Source organism: Mesoplodon densirostris, chromosome 8 (assembly GCF_025265405.1).
Source record: "Mesoplodon densirostris isolate mMesDen1 chromosome 8, mMesDen1 primary haplotype, whole genome shotgun sequence".
NCBI classification, from domain to species: domain Eukaryota; kingdom Metazoa; phylum Chordata; class Mammalia; order Artiodactyla; family Ziphiidae; genus Mesoplodon; species Mesoplodon densirostris.
In genome coordinates, this window is record NC_082668.1 from 99,894,602 (window position 1) to 99,921,547 (window position 26,946).

Sequence of the window (26,946 nt, forward strand, 5' to 3'; positions counted from 1 at the left end):
TTGCAATACTCAGAGGGAGCTTACATTGCACTTTTGAGCAGCCGGTTAGTAATGTACAGTGGATAGAGCCTTTCTTTCAAATCCCAAGGCAGCAGGTCCTTCAAGGCTAGCATTGCATTTTCAATTAGCTGCTGAGTGAATGCTTGGCATGTGTATATTAGTGAAGAGGCACACAATTAGCTTACAGTTCCTTTTTATATTGTGCTGAGAGGATCTAAGGGATTGGTGGGGGAACAGGCAAGCCAGGCATCACTGTGGATGTTGAAGAAGGGAGTTACTCAGACCTCGGCATCTTCACTTGCTTTCTCTAGAATTACAGCTATTTATTACGAAGCACTCTGTGTAGCGGGGTGGAGTGTGCCTGAGGAAACACATCCCAGACACCACCTGGGGTTAGTCTTTCTGAGCCCTTCACATCTCTAATTCTCATCATTGTCATGGAGCCCAACAGTCCCAAAAAGATACAATTTGCTGTGCCTTTATTCCAGAGTCAGATTGCACCTGAAGCAGCTGAACAGGTAAGTGGAACTGGGTGGGGACCAGCTCCTGTATGTAAGTAATACAGACGTATATTCTTGTTATTAATTGAAAGCTTCTCCACCTCTTGAATTTGCCTAACTTTGTGACTTCCCAGGATATATGAACGAGAAATAATTTCGTTTCCACATGCACTTGTATTTGAGTTGCATTGGGGGAGCTACTGGCTAAAATGCAGCATTTCATGTGATACAAATTAGCACCCATTAAGGAAAAATGGTTATATTAGCAGTTTAGGTTGAGATCCAAAAATCTGTTTGCTTTTGCTTATTAAAATAACAGTTTCAACATTTAGAGAAACTTCAAAATTTTTTTCAAAATTAGCAAGCTTTTATTTTATTATTTATAATAAAATTATTTATTATTATTCATTTAACAATGAAAGCATTAAATCTTGGAATAATTTCAGATTACAGGCTTAATGTTTCATTTTAATGTTTTCATTGTGTATCCAAAGCAGTAATTATATGTAATACATTATAGGATCACAGGTATATGTATAATTTAAGAAACATTTTATTCAGGTATTAAAAATGGTACTTTAACACAACCTGGATTTTTTCCAAGTCTAATATGCCTATGTATCTTTATTTCTATCTCTCTCTCTCTCTCTCTCTCTCTCTCTCATGTGAGATTGGTTTACTGTATCACCTTTCATATTCAGATTTACTTAAGACTCTTGATTCAATGGAACCACTTAAAAGATTATTTGTGGTAAAATTACAACAGTGAGGAGGCAAAAACAAATTTATGGAGTCTGCTACCTAATTCATTAATTTCTTAAAGCCTAAATTATTCCTGAATCCTCTTCCAAATATTATATACAAAGTCTTAAAAGTAATTATTGAATCTGAGACTCTCAACTTCCTAGGATGTTTTGATAATCTGAAGTAGATTCACCCAAACTCAAGCCAGATAAATACAACCTTGAACATGTATCTATGTTGAAAGGGGCATTGGTTCTATCCTGGACAAGATATCATTGTTTAAAATTTACCCACTATCCTACTGATTTGGGAATTTACTTATATATTTTAAAAATCTAGGATACATTAGAAATTCTAATCATAATATGTTCCTGTAACTCCTAAAATAAGGGAAAAAAACCCCACACCAAACCTATTAGTTTTAAGTGAATTATATACTTTTGTAAGATCCATATTCATTCTTTATGTGTTAATTTGTTCTAAATAATACTACAGAAAATAAGAAAAGTTTCTAATATTAATTGAAGTTAAGAACGTATGCTGTTAAATTTAACCTGCTGGAAATTTGAGTTTTCTAAGCTTCTCTTACCCCGTTTAGAAATATGTGTAATGGATCTTGAAAGCTTCATCAATTTATGAGGCTCCAAGAGAGGAACTAAAATTAGCAAGTCATCCCTGTACCTTCACTGCATATTAGTATTCAGTGGTATCATTTGGTTACATACAACTATTTCTTTTCTGTGGAAATGCAGCTTTTTGATCAAAGAAGGTGATATTAATATCTGACAGTTCTACTGTCTGGCTTTCTATTATTCAAAATAAAATTAGCGAGCGCCTACTGTGTGCCCCCCAGAAATTTGCTATTTATGTTGGGAAAAGATGAGGATGGGACAGCCTTGCAAGCTGTAGAGTAACCTGGAACAGAGTCTGCCAGTCTCTGACCTTAGCTGGGCCTTTGTTGTTCACAGATCAGGAAAAGAAGACCTACACCAGCATCACTTGTGATTCTCAATGAACATAACCCCCCAGGTAAAGAAGCATGATGTCTTATGTACTGATGTAACAGAACAGAATTGTTTGAGGAACATCAAAGAGCATGCCATTGGGGCTTCCCTGGTGGCACAGTGGTTGAGGGTCCGCCTGCCGATGCAGGGGACGCGGGTTCGTGCCCCGGTCCGGGAGGATCCCACGTGCCGCGGAGCGGCTGGGCCCGTGAGCCGTGGCCACTGGGCCTGAGCGTCCAGAGCCTGTGCTCCGCAGCAGGAGAGGCCACAGCGGTGGGAGGCCCGCGTACCACAAAAAAAAAAAAAAAAAAAAAAAAAAGAGCATGCCATTGCCAACAGATTTCAATTCGGGATTTCAGTTAGCAATAATCTAATAAGCTAGTCTATACAATGGATCATAAACAAAATCAGAAATAGATATTATGAAAACTGTCTCAGCCAACTGCCTGCTTTTCCTCTAGAATGACTTACTGGTGACGATATGCTATGAAATGTTTTGTTAGCAATCACTGTCATGTGTTCAGGTGTTTGCATAGAATCTGGTTCAGTGCTTATTAATGAGCCTGGTAGAAAGTTCTTTAATTAGGTTTCATAGCTCAAATTGCAGCCCTGGAGATGCTTATATCTTTACAGAGTTGGTTTTTTATCAAAGGTTATCATGGGGTGGGCAATGAGCCAGCATTGGCTACAGCTTTGATGCTGATGTAATCTCTGAATAATGCAATTGACAAGTAACCAGATCAATTTTCAGCACTGCCCATTTGAGAGCCATTCTGAAGAGTTGCATCCATTTGTTGAGGTTTTATTCTCCATTTCCCATAAAAAGTAAAGCTGCATTATTATTCCTGATAAAGGACTATGATCTGTAATACACAAACATTATGTACTTATTGAATGGGGGTGATTTTAATTCCACATTTAAGCTCTGTTTCTAGAAATACAAGTAAGACAGCAAAGGTCACTGCACTAATTTGTATCCAGGCAGGACTTGTTGTTGGATTTTTTGCAGGTATAAACAATAAGGGTGGCTAAAAAGAGTTTAGTGGAAACATAGTAAGTGTAATTACAGATTGTAGTGAATGATTCGTTTTAAGAACACCGGGGCAAAACAGTCTTTGACTTTTTCAGATTCCTTTCTAATTAGAGAAACATATATAAGATAAGAAAGTAAAATTCTAATAGCATATTAGTCATCGAGCCCAAATACAGAAAGATGTTCAGTTGTTGGGAAATAAATAGGCAAATTTATTCCTGCTGAAAACAAAGAATTATAATTTGATCCTGTATCTTTAAAGTGCTATAGCATTTTAAAATCATTTTCAAATATATTATTTCACTTAATAAATATAACATATTTGGTTGAATAAGAGATGCAACTGGTAAGAGGTGCAAATAAATACAAGTAAATAAACATGATAATGAAATCTTTTCATATCGGAGGTAATTTTAGAGCAATTTTCCATCACAGCCTTTTGCTCATAGTGGCAGACTTCTCCACAGTGTCCTAGAACTTACCTCTCTATGCTAACCTTGAAAAGTGTTGCCCAAAGATATAACAAGAAGAACAGAATCTTCATAATTTCATCTGTACTAAATACTTCTTTCCTATCCAACAATTCATTATGTTTCAAATATTATCTGAACATCCTCTATCAAACAAAACAAAACAAATAACAGCAACAACAAAAAAACTTAATTGTTAAATGACCTTGTTAAAGCAATTGTTGCTTTTAGCCCTCAAAAGCAATGTGTTCTTTGACAAATAAAAATTGGGTGCAGCTTTAAATCCTGGTAAATAAATAAATCTCTTCAATTTATTGAAATTGCCCAGGACACATATGAGTATTCTTGGAACCACCTATCATTAATGCTCTTTAAAATTCAAATCCCTGAAAATCTTTCTTGTCAATTAATGAAGCAAAGAAAATTAAATTTTCCATTAGAGACATAATTAACAAACCTTTCCAATTCATATGATAAGATCAGTATATTGTAATCATTGTTAAATGAATTAGACATGGCTTACTTAAAAAAATCTTTTCAGGAGTTTGCAGAAATAGTCTGTTATAAAAGAATATTTGAAAGAATGATTTAATTTTAGATTAGAAATAAAAGAAATAGATATGTCAACATGTAAATCCAGATTGTTTGCTAGTTCATCTTTCCTGTGTAAACATATAGATGAGGTGGGCACCTGACTGGTAAGATTCCAGGGGCAACAAAATGTCACATCAGTCCCTTTCTAACCAACAGCCTAGAATTCTCAGCAGTAGAAACACTAGGGTAACAGTTACATAACCTGTTAAGGATATATCCTCCGGCATAGATTAATCAATTTATTTCAAAATAATGGGACACAAGACTAAAAATGTTAAATTGAAGGCATCGTACCTGAAAAAGTTTAAAAGCAAAGGGTGTGTCTTTATGGTGGAGAGGGCAGAAACAACGTTTGCTTCTTGGAATGACTCTAAACAGCCAATGGCAGTAAAAAGGTACTAGAAGCCGGAGATGCGGGGGTAGAGGTGCACCAAAGACAAATTTCATCTTTTTCAAATGTTTTCTAGGGCTACTAATTTGAGTGACCTTGTAGCAAACTGCTTATCTCTCAGAATTTTTAATCTTCTGAGTAAGTGCCTATTTATGATAACCTCTCTGAGTTTATACAGTAAGAGTCTCATTGTCTCGTCTTGTACTATTTGCTTTTACTTTTGTACAATATGTAGTTAACTGGTTTGGTTTCTATATTTTTATTTAAAGGGATGACTATATATAAATCTTCTCTATTTAGAAGTAAATGGCAATGTCACTTTCTGCAATTTATTTCATCACATTTCTAGATTTACTTAAACATTACTTTTATTTACAATAGTAGGCTTATAAGAAGACTGTATATTTATTTGGCTACTAGTATTAGAAACCTAGAATTGGGAAAAAACTTCAGAAAATACCTAATCTAACCACACTTCTTCATGAAAGATTCAGAAATCGACCCAAGTCCCTGAGACTTGCTCCATTTTGTATATATCAGAGAAGAATCCATAGTTACAACTAGTTTTCAATATGAGATCAAATAATTTTACGAGTTAGAAAATAGTTTCTTATGAAAAACTTGAGTGATACCCCACTTTATTCTAAAATAACTTCATTTACTCTTGTCAATAAAAGTTCACTTACTCACCTTTTTAAAAAAAATATTTATTTATTTATTTACTTACTTACTTACTTATTTATTCAGCTGCACTTGCGCGGCTTGTGGGATCTCAGTTCCCCAGGGATTGAACCCAGGCCACGGCAGTGAAAGCCCAGAATTCTAACCACTAGGTCACCAGGGAACTCCCTACTCACCTTTTTAAATACATAAGGCAATTCTTCGTTACTTTCTTTTCTGGATTGAATATTCCCAGCACCCAATAAGGGCCTTAATGAGCTCTATCCAAATTCTCCTTGCCTCTAGGCCTTTGGAGCATAGAGCTGGACACAGTCTTCCAGTAAAAATCCAGATTAGAACAGGCCTTCTGAATATTAAAGTTTGTGGCATCCATTCTTTTCCACTTACTGTTAAGCAGAGACAGTATGGTTACAACTAAGTTTAATGGACCTGATGCCTATTAAACATGAGTGAACTGTAAAAGGCCAAGAGCTTACTGAAGATTTGGATAAGTACACAGGAGTTTTGGCATCATTTAGAAGTTTGTTGTACATCTAATAAGTGGGACCAGACATATAATGTAAAATGGGGGATATTTATTGAACTTCCTATCACAGACCAATGTGGGAGAGACTGACTTTCTCTTTGACACTTTTCGCTCCAGATAGTCTTAGAAATGAGGAATAAAAACAAAGCATTTTCTCACATGGGCCATGTTCCTAAAAATTACTTAATAATGAGACATATGAATTCAATATCTCACCATCTCCTTTCAACCTTGAGAGTAAGTCTAGTCAGTAAAGAGAACTGGGATTTCCAATTGATTGGGCTATTGGGCTCCACACACTGAAAAAGAAGCCACAGTCCGTTCTGGAAGTAGCATGTGACTTTCTAAATGAGGCTTGCATTTTAGGAATTTGACAGTAAGTTGACTAATAAGATTTTCAAGGCTCTGTATTTAAAATCCTGAGACACTGGATGACAGAGAATATTGCTGGACTCAGACTGAGCTGTTCAAAGCAGAGAGGGTCCAGAAATTTTCAATGATGTGAGGTTATGCAGGGTCATCAAGTTAAAGTGGACATTTATTTCTAGTGTTAGGGCATTCATATGCAAACAGTCTCTCTTCACGGAGACCCTCTATTTCACAAAATGAGTGATTGGTAGGCAATGGGCACCCTGAGTACAAGTTCCAGGAATCTCACTGAGGATTTTCCTGGGATTCTTAAGGACAGGTAAGACATCATTAGTCCCACACCTGGAGGGGCCTGTTACCCCCAGGGACCGCCAATCAAATGTGTTCAAGTAAAAGCTGTACTGGACCTATAGTCCATACAGTTTCGTTTCATTCTTTTTTCTCATCTCCTTTGGGAATGTGGTTGTAATTCATTCTGACCCACAATTGTCGTTGATTGTTCAGCATTTATTTTGCCTTCTGAACATTAATGACAGTACAAAAGAAAGAAAGGTCCAGTGTTTGAAGACTCTTCAAGGTTTAACTGGTATTAATTTCTGTCAGAAAAGCCTGTTTTTTTCTCCTCAGCATTTATTTCTATAAGTTATTGAATGCCAAACCATGCTGAATGAATTAAAGATAAGTAATGCAGGGACTTTCCTGGCGGTCCAGTGGTTAAGACTCTTAGCTCCCAGTGCAGTGGGCACAGATTCTATCCCTGGTCGGGGAAACTAAGAGCTCACATGTTGCACGGCACAGCCAAAAAAAAAAAAAATTTCAAAGATAAGTGATGCATGTGGCTTTCAGAGGTTCATGTACTGTACAACTGATTGACTAATTTTCCTATAACTATTCAATCTGTGCAGCCAAACAGTCCGATCAATTGGAATAATTGTGAGCCAGAGATGAGGTTCCAGTTCTTAGTCATGCCGAAGTTTGCTATACTATAAGTGTTCAAAGGACTAGTGTAATCTTCAAATTGAATGGAAGAAAAATGAAAGGGCAAATTATAAAACTATGAAATAGTGCTGTTTTATTTCAGCAAGATTACTACTTTTGCTCATTTTGAGCAACAGTATATACTGCTCACCTTTTACACTGATTTTAATAAGAAATAGCTTAGTGAAATATGACAGAATTATGGTAGGTTCAATTCACTTCCTTTTTCTTGGTCTCCGTTTTCCTACTTGTGGGGATTATAGCAGGTGAAAATAACCCTAAGGTACTTCTGCATGATGTAGAAAGGCAATGTTTGTAGTAGGTAAAGCACTGCCTTTGGAGTAAGACTTGGGTTTGAATCCCAGCTTTGCCGGTTCCTGGTAGTGAGACATTGGGTGTGCAGTTGACCTCTGTGGGCTCAGTTTCCCCCTTTCTAAAAGAGGACATTGAGGTGTAAGAAAATGCATAGCACAGTGTCTGCAACCAAATAGATACTGAAGACATGCGATCCCCCTGCGTCATTATATCCATGCTGAGAAAAGCTGAGCTCTCCTAAAACCTGCATTTCTTATCAGAAGATGGCCCAGTTCTTTTCCCATCCTGACTGCATTAGGCAGTGTCAAACAGTGTCCCCATGAGGCATTGGTTCTTGATAAGAGAAAAGATGTACCATAACTCCTAATTCATCAGGATAAGAATACACAATTATGGAATTGTTATGGATCTTATACTGTGGTATTTGTTCAACTGACCGTGTCTGGTTTACAAACATAATTTTCATGAAATATGAGTCCTTGGGAATATTTTAAAAATAAGCACGCTACTGATGTCTATAAAGTTATGAAAAAATATATTGCAAGCAAGAGATCTTTGTGAAAGATTTGTATCCAATCAAAAATGCAATTCATGGGAATTCCCTGGTGGTTCAGTGGTTAGGACTCTGTGCTTTCACTGCTGAGGGCCCAGGTTCGATGCCTGATCAGGGAACTGAGATCCTGCAAACCACTTGGTGCGATCAAAAAAATGCAATTCATATCCTAATAGTATGTGGAAAGAAAGAAGATTGAATATGGAGTATAAAAATCCTTTAGTAATATCTATTAAACTCTCATTTGGTTGCTCACATTTGATTCCACTCCATTTGCTCTCACTTCCTTCCATACACCATTCCTGTGCTATATTCTGGGTAAGCTTTCTTCCTTTGGTTCCTCCTTTTGGTTCCTTTGCCAACTCTTAAGACAGCCTAGACTGACTCATTTGTGTAAATCACTCTCCATGTTTTCCAATTAATCTTATTTAAATTGCAGCCTGAGACTCATTTAAATCTCAAAACTTTCCCCTAACTAATCTGATTCATTGTCTGGCTTTGTTATTCCAATACTCTCCTCTCACCTGCAACTCTTGAAGGTATTTATTGATTTATACATTCAATTCAATTAAGTATTTACTGAGTCCTTATTCTAAATCCTTGAGGAACATGTGGACTAGGTAACAGAGAATAATACATCTGGATGAACCAGGATACAATTGTAATAACAGAAATTCCAAAAGCTCAGACCACAGTAAGATTAATTCTGGCCAAGACAAAGAGGCATTTATTTATCATGCTCACTATTCTATGAAACATTTGTAAAACTTGTCTTGATCTTTTGGCTTTAAGCTTTTAAGAATTGGCATCAGAGCTAAAATTTTACTATTTATTCCAAACTAGTAGCATAGATATAGGTACTCAAAACTAGTAGCATATCTAGTAGATATTAGATACCCATGGTCTATTAAATTTAAGTGGATAAAAAAAAATATATTCTCAAATCCAATGGCAATCTATCAAACTTTCTGGGCACTTATTCTGGCTAAGGCACAGTGTTAGCTGCTCTAGGGGATAAAATAAGTAAGTCACCATCCCTGACCTCATGGAGAAACCTACCTGAGGCATAATTTGACACATGTATATATATTGGTAGTAAGATCAACATGTGGCAAAATACAAAATATATTTCAATTCAGTGCAGAAATGTTTACCATAGGATGTTTTGGGTGATTAGGTTATAATAAAATACGTAAAATACGTAAAATACGGTACAGAGACTAGATGCTTGATAAATGGCAACTCTTATTTTGGAGAGGCTGGCATGTACTACTTAGGAATAGAGGTGTTGGAATCACTCAGGCTTGAATCTGGCTCTCAGATGGCTGCTTACTGCCTGTGTTACCCCAAAAAAGTGGCTCATCCTTTTTTTTTTTTTTTTTTTTTTTTTTGCTGTACGCGGGCCTCTCACTGCTGTGGCCTCTCCCGTTGCGGAGCACAGGCTCCGGACACACAGGCTCCGCGGCCATGGCTCGCGGGCCCAGCCGCTCCGCGGCATGTGGGATCTTCCGGGATCGGGGCACGAACCCGTGTCCCCTGCATCGGCAGGCGGACTCTCAACCACTGCGCCACCAGGGAAGCCCGCTCATCCTTTTAAGGCCCATTAAAAGTGAGGAAGCTGGGTTCACGAGGCTCTGAAAAGCTTGTTTTTTCCCAACACTACCAAATTTCACTCAATATAAAATATATTCATTAGAAATAAGGCTATTCTGCATCCACTGAATAAACAGATGTACATTTTTGTGTCTACATAATAGTACACATGGACAACATTGTAATCAGCTGTTCTGGGGAGCTTAAGGGCACATTCAATTTCAAATTTAAGCTAGAAAAAGTTTCTAAAAGCTCTTTCTAACTGTTTCTATTTCATAATCATATTCAAGGAGAACAGTAAATTACCAAACCTCTAACAAAAAATCTAACCAAGCTATGTAGTTAACAGAGAAGGGTTATTTATGTATTTATTTTAGAATTGCTCAGGAACAAGATTTCAAGCTTTGAGATTTTCTATCCTTTCTTCCACCATTTTCTATTCATGACTTTGACCAAGTAGTGATCTGATGCTGTTCCAGCAATACCAGACACGATTTGGTAGCAGAACTTACCAGGAGCTAAAGCTGAAATGCCCGCACAGGGTCCAGAAAGGTGACATAGATGCCTGCCTGGGCTCCGTGTAGGATGCTGTGAAGGGTACCGTGGTCTACTTGGAGGATGCAAGCTCCATTCAAGGCTGTCAAACTAAACAGATAACACTACAAAGAAAGAAAAAAACACTGTAAGGATGGAGGCACCTAAGTGGTAAGATTTTAGAGATGCTGGAAAATATCTCCCTAAATCCGTTTCCATACTACCTGAAATTCTACCTTTTGAAGTTGTTGTTAATACTGTTACTACATTCTATCTTTTGAAACAACAGTACTCTGACCAGATGTAACATATTGTCCTGGCAATTAGTCTACCTGGAGCTCAAAAAGCCTGAGGTAGAGAGAAAGGAAGGTCCTGGAGCAGATGTCCCAGATGCAAGGATTAGGGCCCTCCGAATTCATCTCTTCCCTCCCAGTCTGTTTGCTGTTATTGCCTTCTCCATACTCGTCCTCTTCATATCTTCCTTAGCATTTCAGAGGACCCTGAACGTGCTGGGAAATTTTAAATCTATATCTATGAGTCTTTTCTGTGTTATGGATAGAAGATTATCTTTGAATTTAACTCAATGATTTTGTATCACTTAGGGTAATTTGATATAGTAATTATAGCGCTTAACAAGGCTATTTGTGAAATAAGTTTCCAAAACCTGAATCATCAAAGGGAGATAGCTTGACAGTCTGGTTAGAATACAATTACAGTGCAACCTTGGCAATAATGCTGAGAAAAAAGTACTGTGAGAACTAAGAAAAGCTAGGAAATTTGTAATCTTTCTGGGTTTGTTGTTGTTGTTGTTTCATTCTCTGGGAGCAATTTTCCTTCATTATGGGAAACAATTTTCATAATCATACTCGTTACATATAAATACATATTGACCTGCTCATAAAAATAGAACTGAGTGCACAAAATGGAAGAATGAGAACAACAGTTATTTTGGAATCCAATTTTTAGAATAATTTGCCTCAATGTAACATCAGTTTATGCTTTTTTTTCCCTGTCTGTTGAAGAACAGACTATTAGAACACATATACACAATAGATATTTCCATGCACAAACACATGTACACATGCTTATATAAGCCAAATACACAACTGTGTGTAAAAATATCACAGGCTATTTATCCATATAATAAAATCCACCTGCACTAAGTGACCTGATTTTAAAAAGGCCAGCACCTAGCAAAGTATCTAGAAAAGCTTCATGAATTCAGGTTATAAATGGAATAAAGCTAATAGTTATTATTTAAATTTCTAACCCTTTGAACTTGAAACCAATAAATCAAAAACTAATCACATTTGAAAACCCATGAATAAAAAACATTGAAATTACTGGCATAGATTCAAATGGTGAGATTTGTTAAATTATTTTTTTAAATCAGAAGAATATTTTAAAAATAAGTTACATTTATTGAATATTAGTTAGTTTAAGACTATTCTCTCATTTTGGAGGTTTCCTGTGCCCGTTTTCATAATTCATGAATACAGGGAGAAGTATTTTAATTAGAAACAGAAAGTGAGCTCCTCTGACTACCACCTGAAAATCAATGTCTAACTGAAATGTGTCCCCTAAATTGAAATCAACATTTAAATTTTTGACCTCAACATTTCTGTTAATGGTATCTCCATTCCTCTAATTGCTGAACCACACAACCTTGGAATCAGCTCTGACCCCTCTCTCCCTCCCTTGCCCCTTGAACCTATCAATGGCTCTTCTGCTGATCCTTCTGTACAGGTTGAATCTATCTCACTATATTTTTATTTTCTCTGCTCAGTCTAGGCACTTATGGCTTTATTCCAAAAGAATACAGTAACTTCCAAACTGCTTTTCCACGGCTTTAACACTGGGAGGTGGTTTTGTGTAGAGTTAAGAGCCCTAATTTCAGAATCAATGAACATGGCATGACTTAGAATCAAATCATGGCATGACTGAATATCTGAGTCTTAGTTTCCAATTCTATGAAGCATGGATCATGGCAATTCCAACACTGGTCGTGTTGCTGGAATCAAGCAAGATGACGTATGCTAGCAACGCGACTGATGGGAGATTTATTCTTTCCCCATTCTGATTTGTGTGAAAGGGTTTTGGCAGACAATTATATAATGGGTGATTGGCTAGGCCAGCTTTACTTTACAAATGGATTTGTTATGAGCTCTACTTTGTATACCACAATATAATTTACCTGTCCTAGTTTTTAATTAGCCATAGCTAAAAAGAAGAGTAAGGCACATAAAGTTGTCTTATGATGAGCTCATTATGTTTCATCATAATGTGCACACTATTCCTACTTCTTGCTTTAAGTAAGTCAGTCAATTGAAAGATGAATGGATAAAGAAGATGTGGCACATATATACAAGGGAATATTACTCCGCCATAAAAAGAAACGAAATTGTGTTATTTGTAGTGAGACCTAGAGTCTCATACAGAGTGAAGTAAGTCAGAAAGAGAAAAACAAATACTGTATGCTAACACATATATATGGAATCTAAAAAAAAAAAAAAAAAGGTTCTGAAGAACCTAGGGGCAGGACAGGAATAAAGATGCAGACATAGAGAATGGACTTGAGGACAGGGGGAGGGGGAAGGGTAAGCTGGGATGAAGTGGAAGAGTGGCATGGACATATATACACTACCAAATGTAAAATAGATAGCTAGTGGGAAGCAGCCACATAGCACAGGATCAGCTCGGTGTTTTGTGACCACCTAGAGGGGTGGGAAAGGGAGGGTGGGAGGGAGATGCAAGAGGGAGGAGATATGGGGATATATGTATATGTATAGCTGATTCACTTTGCTATACAGCAGAAACTAACACACCATTGTAAAGCAATTATACTCCAATAAAGATGTTTAAAAATAATAATAATAAATAAATAAACTCAGTCATTTCCACCATAGTCTATGGAGTCTTTATTACACAAATTGTTGATAATTGTACTAAAGTTGAAATTTTAAAAATGAACAGAAGAAAGGAAAATAGTTGTGTTAGATTATGGCTGGCACTGCAGCTTTATATCTATTTCCTTCTTTATTTTTGGTGGAGGGCTTGAAGGTTGAACAGGAACTTTGTTCATTTGCCATAGGTACCTTCCTATTGAAAATGGGCAGTGATTTCCGATTAAGCAGGACAGACTCAGACTAGATTTGCTTTCCAAAGCACTCTAAGGATTATCCACTCTCCCTTCATGGATCCTAAATACAGCCCACCTGCCCCCAACGACTAAAATGTTTTCAAGAAATAATGCCAGAGACCCACTCACCATCACATTTCAGTGAAGTAAAATGTCATGAATGATTGAGCTAAAATGTCTCATCTCAAATTCTACCACAGGTCATTTTACTTTGTGAATAGCCCAGAATTCCTGCTTTACTTAGCCAATGAAGGGCACCTTTTTGCTCAAGGTCTTGGAGACAGCTGAAGATATTTTCATACCCATACCCTAATTCTGCGGTCCACTGACATCATTAGAATCGAGGCAAACACCAGTTGTAATGTTTATATGGACAGTTACAGTATAAGGGACATATGTAAAATACATTTTGAAGTACATTTAGGACCTAAAAGACAAAATTACCTCTAAGCTAAAATAATTTTTAAAAACCATGTAAGTTCAAAGGCAAAGAGGTTGATAGTAATGTATCTCACCTTTGGTAGTTTTCTAATTTGCAAACCTATTTCACTTATAACATATATATCCGCAGCAACTCTGTGAGATGAATATTATAACCTCCATTTTAGAAAAAGGATGATAGATGAGCTGCTCAATGTCAAAGAAGCTAGTACATTAGTGGGTCTGAAATTTAAACACACATTGTCTATCCAAGGTCAGTGTGCTTTCCACTACATTAATAACACTTTTCTCTCTACAAATAAGCAACATCATACCCTTACTATTTTATTTCTGTCTTCCTCATGGAAGCAATTATAAGCAAGTTCTTCATTCTAGCTTGGCCAAGTGAGATTCTGTTTGATATGACACCAGAATGTACTTCTTTCCATTCCAACGTGAGTTTGTTTTAGAGTGGTAATTCTACACCTTTTTTTTTCTTTTCTTGGATAATTTATTAGATAAGAGGACTTCAGAGTTGTTAATACTAGATTTTTTATTATATAAGCAAAAAATCAGATTACCAAACAGAAATATAAATCTTACCCATTATTCCATTCTTAGAGTTAGACCTCGTTATTTATGCATGTGTCCATTTGCCTATTTATCTGTACTTATTAAGAAAAATAATTTGTCTTAACTTAAAACATTAGTTGGAGGGCCAACGGTTTACACTTGGATCCTAGTTGACCAAGAACATGACCAATTTGTACTTATACTGGGATGTCATCTTCCCTTCCCATCAACTGTAGTTCTTATCCTCCTAGACTCAAATCAAACCCCCCTTCTTATATGAAACCTTCATTGACCACTCCAGCTGGAAGGCTTTATTCCAGGAGAAGTAACAAGTCACTGGATCCATTAACTCATTTGCTCCCTGCTCCCACTGATTATTGATGACTTTCTGTCACCTAGTAATGCCCTGAAGAAATGAATTATAGAATTAATAAAATTTTTTTTTTTTGGCTGTGTCGGGTCTTAGTTGTGGCATGCAGGATCTTTTGTTGCAGTGCATGGGCTCTTCGCTGCAGCATGCAGGCTTCTCTCTAGTTGTGGCACGTGGGCTCCAGAGTGTGTGGGCTCTGTAGTTGTAGCTCGGGGGCTCAGTAGTTGTGGTGCATGGGCTTAGTTGCCCCAAGGCATGTGGGATCTTAGTTTCCCGACCAGGGATTGAATCTGCGTCCCCTGCATTGGAAGGCAGATTTTTAACCACTGGACCACTAGGGAAGTCCCAGAATTAATAAATTTTGATGTGAGTCAGAAGAAAAAAGATTGGGTCACAAGGCCCTTCCATGTGTATCAGGCTTTAGTTAAGTACTCTCTGGGTATCAGGAGTGCGGAAAAGGGCTCTGAGGATCTGGAAGAATGACTGGAAAGATGCCTTACTATGGAAGGAAAATAGAGACCATTTAAAACTAATCTGATTATTTCACAAGGTTTATCCCCATCCTAACATCTCACAAGTACCTACAAATGATGACTCACTGGATTGTCATGAGTTCTTACATTAAATATTTATGGAAATAACTTAAAGTGGCCTTTGCTCTGTAACACACAGCATGAACAAAATTCTTGGAATCATCTCAGCAAGGATACATTTTAGTAGTAGAGGACTTGAGCTAGTTGTGTTGTTTTCGTATAGACATGCTTTGAATTAAACACCACAGGCAACCGGTGACTGTGGATACATAGGCAATTTTGCATAATGATGATTTTGGGATTTCTTATGTTTTACAGGACAATTTAAAGCCTGAGTATGTTTTGCCTAATGACTAATTTTATTCTTTGGTTGTCTTTAAATTATTTGAACCTGATTTTAAAATGTCAGTAAAATGGTGATGGTGGAAAAGTGAATATATAATCAATTTGTCTGCTTTCTTAGAAAAATATAGGGGTTCAAGAGCTCAATTCAATACCATCAAACAGCAGCAGTCTTTATGCACTGAATGAATGGCCAGATACTTTCCTTCTATGGTAACATATGTGACCAGATGAATAGGGGCTAGGTCTTCTTTTCATTTTCTTTGAATAGTGAAATAAATATTTTACCTGGTAATTTTCCTTCAACTATTTTCTTTTCTTTAGCAATAAGCTATCAGGGAATAGTTAGTAACCTGCAGTCAATACTGGAAAGCAAACAGTTCATTACTTACCAAAAGCATTTAAAATTATACAACTTCACTGAAAAATCCATTTTATTGGTTTGTAAGATTTGTATGTAAGTGAAACTTAATGACTGCACGAAAAATAATTTTAGAGTGGACCTTGTACCTTATTCTTCCTTTCCCTCACTTTTTACACAAAGAAACCATAGAAACAAATTACTTTTTGCCCCAGTGAATTATTTGCAAACATATCTGCATTTAGCTTCACATTACAGCATTCCAGCTGCTTTATTATTTTCTGACTGAGTCAGATAAAATTTGTGTTTTACGTATTCCTGTTATCTGGGTACGTATTAACATGTCTGTCATTATGGGCTACTGCTGGTATATCACGCCAAAATGAGCTCATTACAGGCATCAGCTCCATTTCCTCATTTCTAACTTAGTTTGACATTCTTCTTGGCAAATTTTCCAGACATACCACAGTCCATTTTCTGTTGAGATTTTTTTCTCCTTTCATATTAAATTTTTCTGTGTAGCAGCTAGAAAATGAGGAATCAACCTCATTTTTTTTAAGCTGTAGACTTACATTTCACTGCAGTGAAAAATCTGAAAGGCTTTAACATCAAACTCCTTATGAGAAAACAGCTTTCTCAGATATGAAGTAAACTTGAAACTTTGACACAAAATAAATCGAGAAGAAATAGAATATGATTTCCTACTCCAAATCTTACATGCTAAGGAAACAAACACACAAATACGCAAACTGAAACAAAACAAGACAAAATAATAAACACTTAAAACGTCATTTGTATGTAAGTCATCAGATTTGTTTTTATTAATAATGTAATTATTATGTAAAAATTAATGATTCCTTGCTCTTAAAGTACAGTACATAGATTTTGCTTTTTATTAATAACTTTGGTTCAATGTTTTGATGAAGAAAAAAGTTACTAAGACAAAAAAAGCACCAAAATGATATTTCAAAGAACTAAAAACTAAAATATTTGTTTTTTAACAGTTTATTAATGTGCTTCATGACTGATTTACATGCTTGAAACACTCCAAATCCAAATTACAAATATAGAAATATTCATACTAATTGCCACCAAACATTTGGTAGCTGGAAGCATATATGAAAAAAACTCTGTTTATAAGCTCACTCTGAGTATCTGTACATAACCCCAAAATATGCCATCAATCATCTTATTGGACAGGACTGACCTGTATTTTGTCCTATGGGACAAAACTAGTAAGCAGCTTCCTTTGGAGAGAAGGGTGGTGGTTAATAACATTGTGACAACTATCAACACATCAGAATTAAAAAGAAGTATGTAAATTGTCAACATTTTAAACTACTGTGATAAAGTCCTCTGTAATTTGTGCTTATATTTGAGATCTATGCTACATATTCTTGCCTCATCTTTTCCAAACAGTACTCTTGTATTTCACTGCATTTGCTCCTCTCTGTTCCTTATGGAGTAACACTTAGATCCCTTAGCCTGATATACAAGATCCTTGACAGTCTGGGTTGGACCAAATTCTCCAACTCTATTCCCAGGCCTGAACCTGTGTCTCTGACAAGATTGGCTACTTGTTCTCTAACAATTTCCACCTTAAATGTCTGAATAGAAAATTTTTTCCTGGGCTTCCCTGGTGGTGCAATGGTTAAGAATCCGCCTGCCAATGCAGGGGGCACGGGTTCGAGCCCTGGTCCGGGAAGATCCCACATGCCGCAGAGCAACTAAGCCTGTGCACCACAACTACTGAGCCTGCACTCTAGAGCTCATGAGCCACAACTACTGAAGCCCGCATGCCTAGAGCTCGTGCTCTGCAACAAGAGAAGCCACTGCAATGAGAAGCCCACACACCACAATGAAGAGCAGCCCCTGCTCACCGCAACTAGAGAAAGCCCGCAAGCAGCAACAAAGACCCAACACAGCCAAAAATAAATAAATAAATTTATTAAAAAAAAGAAAAATTTTTCCTACTTAGAATGCCCTCACCACTACTTTATTTTACTAAATACTTACGCTTTTTAAGATGCTCAGATATATCTCATTTCATTCATTTCTGGACATGGACATTTATCAAAATATAGCTTCTAGCAGCTCAGAGCTGAAAAAATACTACTAAGTAGAGTTCAGTTAGGTAGTAGTTTAAATTCACAAGTTTCCTATATTCTACTACAGCTGGACATAGATTGAGTCTGTGACATCTCCAACCTAATAAACTCAAGTCAACCTCTATGATTAGCCACCCTAATTTCCACTGAAACCATCCCCTTCCATTTTGTTTGAAAGGATTATTTTTGACAAGCAAAGGAAACATGCAGTAAAATGGGTAAAAGCCATGATATTGGTTCTATTTTGGTCTCAACTCTATGCAGGATTACTTTCTCTAGGGATCCCAGTTGATGATTAGTCAGATTCCACTTGACCATTTCCAGTGATAGGTTTAGCTCTTTCTGAAGCACCATGGTTATGATTGGACAGCTCTATTTGTTAGAAAGTTATGCCTTATATCTAGTTGGAATATCCTTCTTGAATCTTTCAACTACTGATCTTGGTATGTTCTACTAAAGGATTTCAGAAAAAGTGTAATACTTCTTCCAACTGAGAACACTTCATATGTTTGGGGACAGGCATCTCGTTTACCCTCAGTTCTCTCTTGACTAAAATTTTCAGTTACATTTATCTTCTTTAAATTGAAATATAGTTGATTTACAATATTGTGTTAGTTTCAGGTGTACAGCAAAGTGATCCAGTTACATATATATTTTTTTTCAGATTCTTTTCCATTATAGGTTATTACAAGATATTGAATATTGTCCCCTGTGCTATACAGTAAATCCTTATTGCTTATCTATTTTAGTATAGTAGTTTGTATCTGTTAATCCTATACTCACATTTATCTTTGATTGTGATATGGTTTTCAGAAATCTCACCATTTTGCTCCCTAGTGATACTCATATTTTTTAGCATAGTACCTAAATTTCACTCATTTAACTGTTAGTTACTGAACATCTACTACAGGCCAGTGCCATATATATATCTAAAAAACACGAGGATTCACAATAAAAGATGATGGGGTTTGTGGTAGCAGAAATATAGGATACTTTAGAAGCACACAGAACACATAGCCCAGTCAATAATGGCTTAATGGAGGAAGGACGTTTGTGCTGAAACCTGAAGGAAAAAGCAGGGGAGAGTATTCAAGACAGAGGGGAAAACAGGGACAAAGTCTCAGAAGTAGGGCAAGGCACTGCACATTCAAGGGAGTGAGAGGAGTCCAGTATGATGCAGCGTGGAGTGGCATTGGGTAGGGGTGGAGATTAGGCAGGCACCATGTTGGTGAGCATCATAAACGTTTTAAAGTAGTTATGATTAGGACCCACCAAACGGTTTTAAGCAGGAGAGCTCACATGCTCAAATTTTATTCTGAAGTGGTCCCTGTGGCTGCAGATAAAGAATGGATAGGAGGCAGAAGGTCTGAGTGCATGGGAAATCAGTGGACCTGACTAATTGGATGGCAGAGAGGGAGATGGTGATAACAAAGAAGTCTGAGTTACGGCTATAGATTCTGCAGCCTTTCCTAAAAATGCAGTGCACATTTGGAGGGGAGTGGGGAAAGGTGATGAGTTCAACATGGAACACATTACTTTGGATACAGTGGATAAAAGAGAAAGCTCTCATTCAAATTCCATATGAAATATTCATAACATTCCTGGAAGTAATGCCTCAATAATGGAGCCACTAGTATTAAAAACCAATTTTCTAGAGCCTTTTAAGAGTAAACACAATGTTCTTATAAAAAGGAAATGTTTACTTAGTAATGATTACCTTAATAATGTTGGCAATATATCTACTTTAGGCTCAGTATAACTACCTGAAAAACAATAATTGCTCTTAATCATTAAAGATCTCCAATTAAACACATACATTATTAGCCAAGCAATTCTGCTCAGCTACTCACATCTACTTATCTGCTGAGTCACTAACCTGCTGCCAGACAATCCGGGGCATGGGTGTTATCCTAGGTCTGACGACTGTTCCGTATGCATGGGCTCCAAGGAATAGCTAATCCTAAACTGTATGGCCTCAGTTCAACACATCTATTTAAATTTAAAGTCCAACTGGAGCAAAATCTTAAATTCTTCTTTGATGAATTATATATACTTCTCATTTTCAATATTTAGCAAAGTGAGCATGTGTGGCTGAACAAGTTATCTAAGTACGGATCTTGGAAGTTTTTAAGATTTATAAAGTTAGAAGCAGCAAATTGTTTCAATCTGTAAGTGTATTTGTCATTCGCCATATAACTACATGTAATTTCTGTCATTTCTGTTATTTATGCCATTATTTTCTTTTTTTTAGAGGATTATTTTTTTGACTCTATTTATTTATTTATGGCTATGTTGGGTCTGTTGCTGTGTGCAGGCTTTCTCTAGTTGCGGCGAGCGGGGGCTACTCTTCGTTGTGGTGCACTGGCTTTTCTTTGTTGTGGAGCGTGGGTTCTAGGTATGCAGGCTCTGTAGTTGCAGCACGTGGGCTCAGTAGTTGTGGCTCACGGGCTCTAGAGCACAGGCTCAGTAGTTGTGGCGCAGGGGCTTAGTTGCTCTGCGGCATGTGGGATATTCAGACCAGGGCTCGAACCCGTGTCCCCTGCATTGGCAGGCAGATTCTTAACCACTGTGCCACCAGGGAAGTCCCTATGCCATTATTTTCAAGTCTCAAACAAATGCCTGACTATACTATCTACGTTGTCATTCTCTTGTTCTCAGTCCTCTCCACCTCAATCTTAGAAAAACTGTATTCTAGAAGTGTGGTATAATCAAAAGGCATAACCTTTGGAACCAGCGAGACCTAGGCCTGAATCCCAACTCTGCCACTTATTAGTTCTGTGACTTAAAGCAAGTCACCCATCCTCTTTGAGCTTCAGTTTGCTCACAAACAAAATGTAAATAGTATCTACTTCACTGAGTTGTTTTAAAGATGAAAACAATGAATGAAAATGTCTTACATTATAGCATCTCAGAGCCAATAGCAGCAACAGTAAAATATTAATATTTTGGAAATTGTTGAAGTAAAGAGTATGTGCTCTTTTCCTTCCTCAACTGGAAATCTTGCCAATCTAGCCAATGCACTTATTGGTTATGTCTGATGGTCATTTTATTGATTTGGGGAGGAAGTGTCCCCAAAGACCACTGGTTAAAATTAAGGTACTGGCAATTTAAAAATCACTGAAAGGAAATCTGGCCTAATATCTGCTTTATTGCCTAAGATTTTACTAAACAAAATAAAAACAATGATATTTGGAAGTAAGGCTTTGGTTATGAAAGATTAAAGACATTTACTTTGATCTTCACTGGAACATTCTGAAGACTTAAAAAACATTGTCTTTCAATTTCTTAGCTAGAAAATAAGGATTAGATGAGAGAGACTAAAAGTGGATTTCAAGTTAATCAGATCTGTACAGATGGTCTAGAGCATTGCCGGAACAAGAAGACTTAAAATAAAAAAAAATTTAAAAAAAAAAGGTGGTGCTTTAGCCAGTTTGTCTACATCTGCTGGTGATGCCCATTGGTTCTCAGGACTGAAGGATAAATGTTACTGTTGAATGTGGTTACAGTTTTGAACAAAATTGCATGGACAAATTTTAAAATCATCTTTAAAATTTCCTGGCATTCTTTCTGTCTAATCTTTTCTTTTATTAACAGCGGCCTTGAGTTTTAAGTAGTTTCCTCTTATAAGGCAGATGTGTTGAAACATGCACATGGAGCCATGTGCCATTATGAGTGAAACACAAAGAAGCTGAAACCCAACCCTACACTTGAGGCATTACTGAGATATTTGAGGTATTACAATAAAGCAATAAGCTTAAAGTTTTGAGCAATGATCAAAGTGAAAACCATGGGCTGAAGAAACACTGCAATATCAGGATGTGAATGGGTTAAGCTGGCTTCTCACTGCTGGTTAATGGTTTTCAGAGTAGTTATCATGGTGGGCTTCCAAATGAGGAATTTCCTTGTCTACAAGGAACGCTGGTTAGGTGATTGCCTATATTACTGTGTTCCATCTATAGAAATTGTTTGCTTTTTGTTACCTTATTTATGTGGTAGCAACATGGGAAAAATTAAAACAAACAAATAACAAAAAAGCCCCACAATAACCTGTGTACTGGAAGTCAGGAAATCTGGATTTTTATTTCCAGCCTGCCATGATTTGGCTATATGGAAGGGTTAATCACCTCATGTCTTTGAGTGTCATTTTCTGTATCTATGAAATGAAGAGATTTGATTAAATGACATCTTTAATCATTTCCCTGTATTGAAATTTAACAATTTTTATAGTTATTGTTGGATTTATACACACACACACAGTCTATCTACATATATATTCTAACACAATGTATAATTGAATGCTCATGGTATTCCATTATCCTGTAACTGCATATTATGGCTTCTTTATTTTAGAAAATACCAGTACCAGTACTACTACTACTAATACCTTAGTTACATTTCCTTTAAAATCCAAATGTCATTTAATACCCAATTAAAATTCCATTCAAAGCCTGAATTTCACAGGAGAGACCACTTAACATAGACCCCCAAATCTGCCTTGTACATAATGCTTTGTATAGAATTCTATGCTTTTGAAAATAATGCCAGATTGAGGCATATGATGATGGAAATAAAAGAACCCTGGGTAATAGGGGCTTTTGTCCCGACTTCCACTAACCAACTAACGTTGGTAAAGCATGTTTCCTTTCTTTTCTCAGTACCATTTTTTTCTCCATTAGTCAGTAAACACATATTGCCCTAGGACTATGAATTTTATCTGGACCTACTGAAAAATGTAGGGCTGAAAATTCTAAGTGGATTTAGTGTATTTATAAATATTTCAAAATATAAATCAATGTATTTGCATAAACGTCTATAAAATATAGTGTCAGCTAGTTATTTGCAACTCAAAGAATGTAGTTATAAACAAATCATATTTGATGTGAGCTGAGTGCATTATGATATGCTTGATATATATTATGATATAGGATAGGCCCTCCAAGTCAATGCCTATGCCTTTGGTAAAGGCAAATTGGTAAAGAGGAACAGATTCAATGTTTTCAAAGGACACTCTCACCTCTAACATTTTACAATTACATATGTTCACTGTTTTTAAAAAATGTTTTTATTAAATTCTTGATGGTTTTCAATCAAAAACAACTTAGAAAATGTACTTTTGTGATAAGTTTACCTTTGAAGTTAGTAGAGCAAAGCATAAGGGTTTTGGAATAAGGTAGATGTGGATTTGTATCTTAGCTTTACCACTCAACAGTTAAGGGATCCAACAAAAGTGACAATAGTTTTCAAACCCAGTTTCTTCCTCTGGAAAATAGTACAGGGCTATTCATCTTATGTGAATATTAGATGAGGGTTAAATGAAATTATACAGTTATTGGGACATGGGAGTTTCTTAATGAAATGTTAGTTTCCTTTCTTTTTCTTGTTTTTTCAAATTTTTTTATAAAAAAAGTTTTTTAGATTTCACATATGAGAGAAATCATCCAGTATTTGTCTTTCTCTGTCTGACTTACTTCACTTAGTATAATGTCTTCAAGGTCCATCCATGTTGTCCCAAATGGTAGGATTTCTCATTTTTTTAATAATAGAATAATAGTCCATTATGTATAATATAAAATATAATATAAAATGGAATGATATATATATATATATATATATATATATATATATATATATCTCACAACTTCTTTATCCATTCATCCATCAGTGGATACTTGGGTTGTTTCCATGTCTTGGCTATTGTAAACAATGCTGCTATGAACATGGGGGTGCAGATATCTTCTGCAGTTAGTATTTTTATTACCTCTGGATATATTCCCAAAAGTGGGATTGTTGGATCATATGGTAGTCCTATTTTTAATTTTTTGAGGATCCTTCATACTGTTTTTCATAGTGGCTGTACCAATTTACAATCCCACCAACAGTGCACAAGAGTTCCCTTTTCTCCACGTCCATGCCAGCATTTGTTATCTCATATTTTTGATGATGGCCATTCTAACAGGTGTGATGTGATATCTCATTATGGTTTTAATTGACATTTCCTTAATGACCAGTGATATTGAGCATTTTTTTCTTGTACATGTTGGCCTTTTGTATCTTCTTTAGAGAAATGTCTATTCAGGTCCTTAGCCCATTTTTTATTGGATTATTGGGTTATTTATCTTTTTGCTATTGAGTTGTATGAGTTCTTTACATGTTTACATGTTTTGGATATTAACTCCTTATCAGATATATGGTTTGCATTTTTCTTTTTATTTTAAACAAAATTTGATTGATTTGGCATTTTTAAGGAGATGCATGTACATATTTGAAGGAGAAACTGATTACTATTTTTATAGCTAAAACATGTTAACAGTCTAGCTTCTTTAACCATAGGCATCATTTAGTCAAAGTATCTAATTTTGTCTTTGTTTCTGATAATTAACTGTAAGAATCTGGGTTTCTGATTATATAGTCAATTGCACTTCTCCTTTTATTAACTACTTAAACATAGTTAGACATCTCTTCAACTTTTGTGTATTTAGTAGGCTGGGCCCTAAAATATTAAGTTTGTGTGATTCATAGCCAAATTTCCAATTATAAAACTAAAGTTTTAATCTCACTTTCATCCATGATCCAAAAAGAATCTTTGCTTGTCATCACAAATACATGATAGTATATAGTTTACCCATCTTTGAAGAGGTTTAGCCATCTTTGAAGTCTTTGCCAAATACCTGGTAGGCGAACAGATTTTATGTTTCCACTAAAGGTTGATGTTCCAAGTGGACTAACTTCATCTTTAGGTTATTTATTTATGTATTCATTTAGTATGAATTTAGCCATAAATTAATAAGCTGAGTAAGAAAGCTATATTTCTGGGAGCCAAATATATACAAATATATGTACATATCATATACAAATATATATGTACATATACATATATAAATATATGTAATCAACATATGTCAACACATTCTGGAGTTAGTATTTTACATTTTCTGAACAATACAATCAATAGAATTCTAGTCTATGTCTGTTTCCAATTTGCTGTGGTTCTTAACATGTTGATAAACATTTCTAGGCATTTGTTTGCTCATACATAAAATGAAGGAGTGTCCTATCTATCCTTGAGGAGATGAGACCAGCATGGGCTTTCAGAGTCAAAGCTAAGTACAAATCATGGTCTGGCTAGGGTTTAGATGCTGGGTGAGTATAAGGATGATACTGGAAGTTTGTTCAACAGAGCAGATTTGAGGTATGACCAAGGTCAGAAGAGAAAAGCGAAACCTTTGTGCATGTTTGGAATCGAGGATAAAACGTTCAGGTCTGTGTGTGTGCATGCACACATCATCACTCACATTCAGGGGAAGGGAGGATGGAAGTGAAGAAATTTTATTTGTCAATTATACTTTAATAAAGCTGGGCGGGGGGAAGAGAAAAAGGCAACTGAAAAAAAAGAAGAAAGCTGGGGGCCTGGGTGGAGGTTTTCATAAGTCTTAGGTAGACCCCTAAAGTGGAAATTGCTCACTGCTTCATTGGAGCACTTCTTAGTGTTCTATTTGGCAAAATACATTCATTCACCTCCATGTATTTAATAGTAGTTTACTATGGAACATGTTGTTTCCCTCGAAACTATCATACTGCAGTCCCTTTGTAGTCTCAAAACAGATGTGTGACACTAAAATTCTAAATTTCTGGGATGTCAACAGAGGAAGAAAAACCATGCTCTTCTGTTTTGCACTGTAAAACAATGTGCTATTTATGTTGAGGAAAGGTCATTATTCTAAATTAATGTCAGTAAAAGAACATGGTTATAGTTTAAGTTTTTTGAGAATTTATGTCCATTCAGACTAATCAATTGGTTTCCCTCAAATTTTATCTCTGTGATCCTATTTTCTTAAATAGTTAAAGAAAAAAGTGAAAACAATGTGAAAAAAATGACTTAACACTATACCTCTTGGCTATAATGATCTATCTAAATTAAGGCAAAATAAAAATATTGAGAATGTAATTACTGAGCCCAGTTTTTGTATTAGGTGTGCTAGATAAAATAGATTGCAAGGCTCTGATTTGTAAGTTTATAATCTAGTTTTAGGAAACAAGACAAGGCAATGAGAACAGTTAATAGAGGCAAGAAAAAACAAAGGAATTACAGTGAGACAGAAGATGATTCATTATTGAATGATGTCAGCAGTAAGTGCTCTAAGTTCAGAGGACTGAGAACTCTCAGAAGACTGATGTTTGTAGAATTGACTTTATAGAGGAGCTGGAGTTTCATTACAGACATAGCTTGTGGATAATCCCGCAGGTAGAACATATGAAGATGATCACTCAGGTCAATTGGATCGGAACTGATGGTTATAGGAGACCAGTGAAAATTTAGGTATGTGGGAGTCAGCATGTGGAGGGGCGGGATGAGAAAATCTGAAGTTTACTGGCATTGTATGAGCTAGAGCATGATGTGATCAAATTAAGCTCAGTCCTGCAGTATGCGGTATGGAACGAGGAATGGCAGGAAGGTCAGCTGGGAGACCAATGGAAGAGTCTAGGAATAAGCGAGAAGGATCTAAACTGAAGGATGGTGAAGTAATAGACTATAAAAGACAAATGTAAGACATTGAGAAAAATGAATCAACTGCCTGAACTGATTGCCTGGATGGGTGTGAGATGATGAAACTAAGAGAGTAAAGCAGGACTCCAGGTGTGGGTAGTAGAGGGACTGGGAAATCTGGAGGAAGGAAATAATTTTGTGATCAAAATGAAGTTAGTCATAAATGTAAAAGTAATGGTAGCTACTTCATAATACGTTACACAAATTTATATAGTGTATGCGACATGTACATTACTGATACATTGTTATTATATATTATAGTTATAACCA

At 36.2% G+C, this 26,946-nt stretch overlaps 1 protein-coding gene across 2 annotated transcripts in view; it reads left to right on the plus strand.

The window, feature by feature from the left end:
- The first annotated feature begins 437 nt into the window (after nt 1-437).
- Nucleotides 438-26,946, plus strand: part of PPP1R1C (protein phosphatase 1 regulatory inhibitor subunit 1C) — a 130,023-nt gene continuing 103,514 nt past the window's right edge. The window contains exons 1-2 of one of the 2 annotated variants that reach the window (XM_060107349.1): nt 438-518; nt 2,192-2,273. In XM_060107349.1, the coding sequence (XP_059963332.1) occupies nt 438-518; nt 2,192-2,273 (163 nt within the window). The remainder of the gene's footprint in view (nt 519-2,191; nt 2,274-26,946) is intronic. The other variant, XM_060107350.1, reaches the window with a different exon arrangement.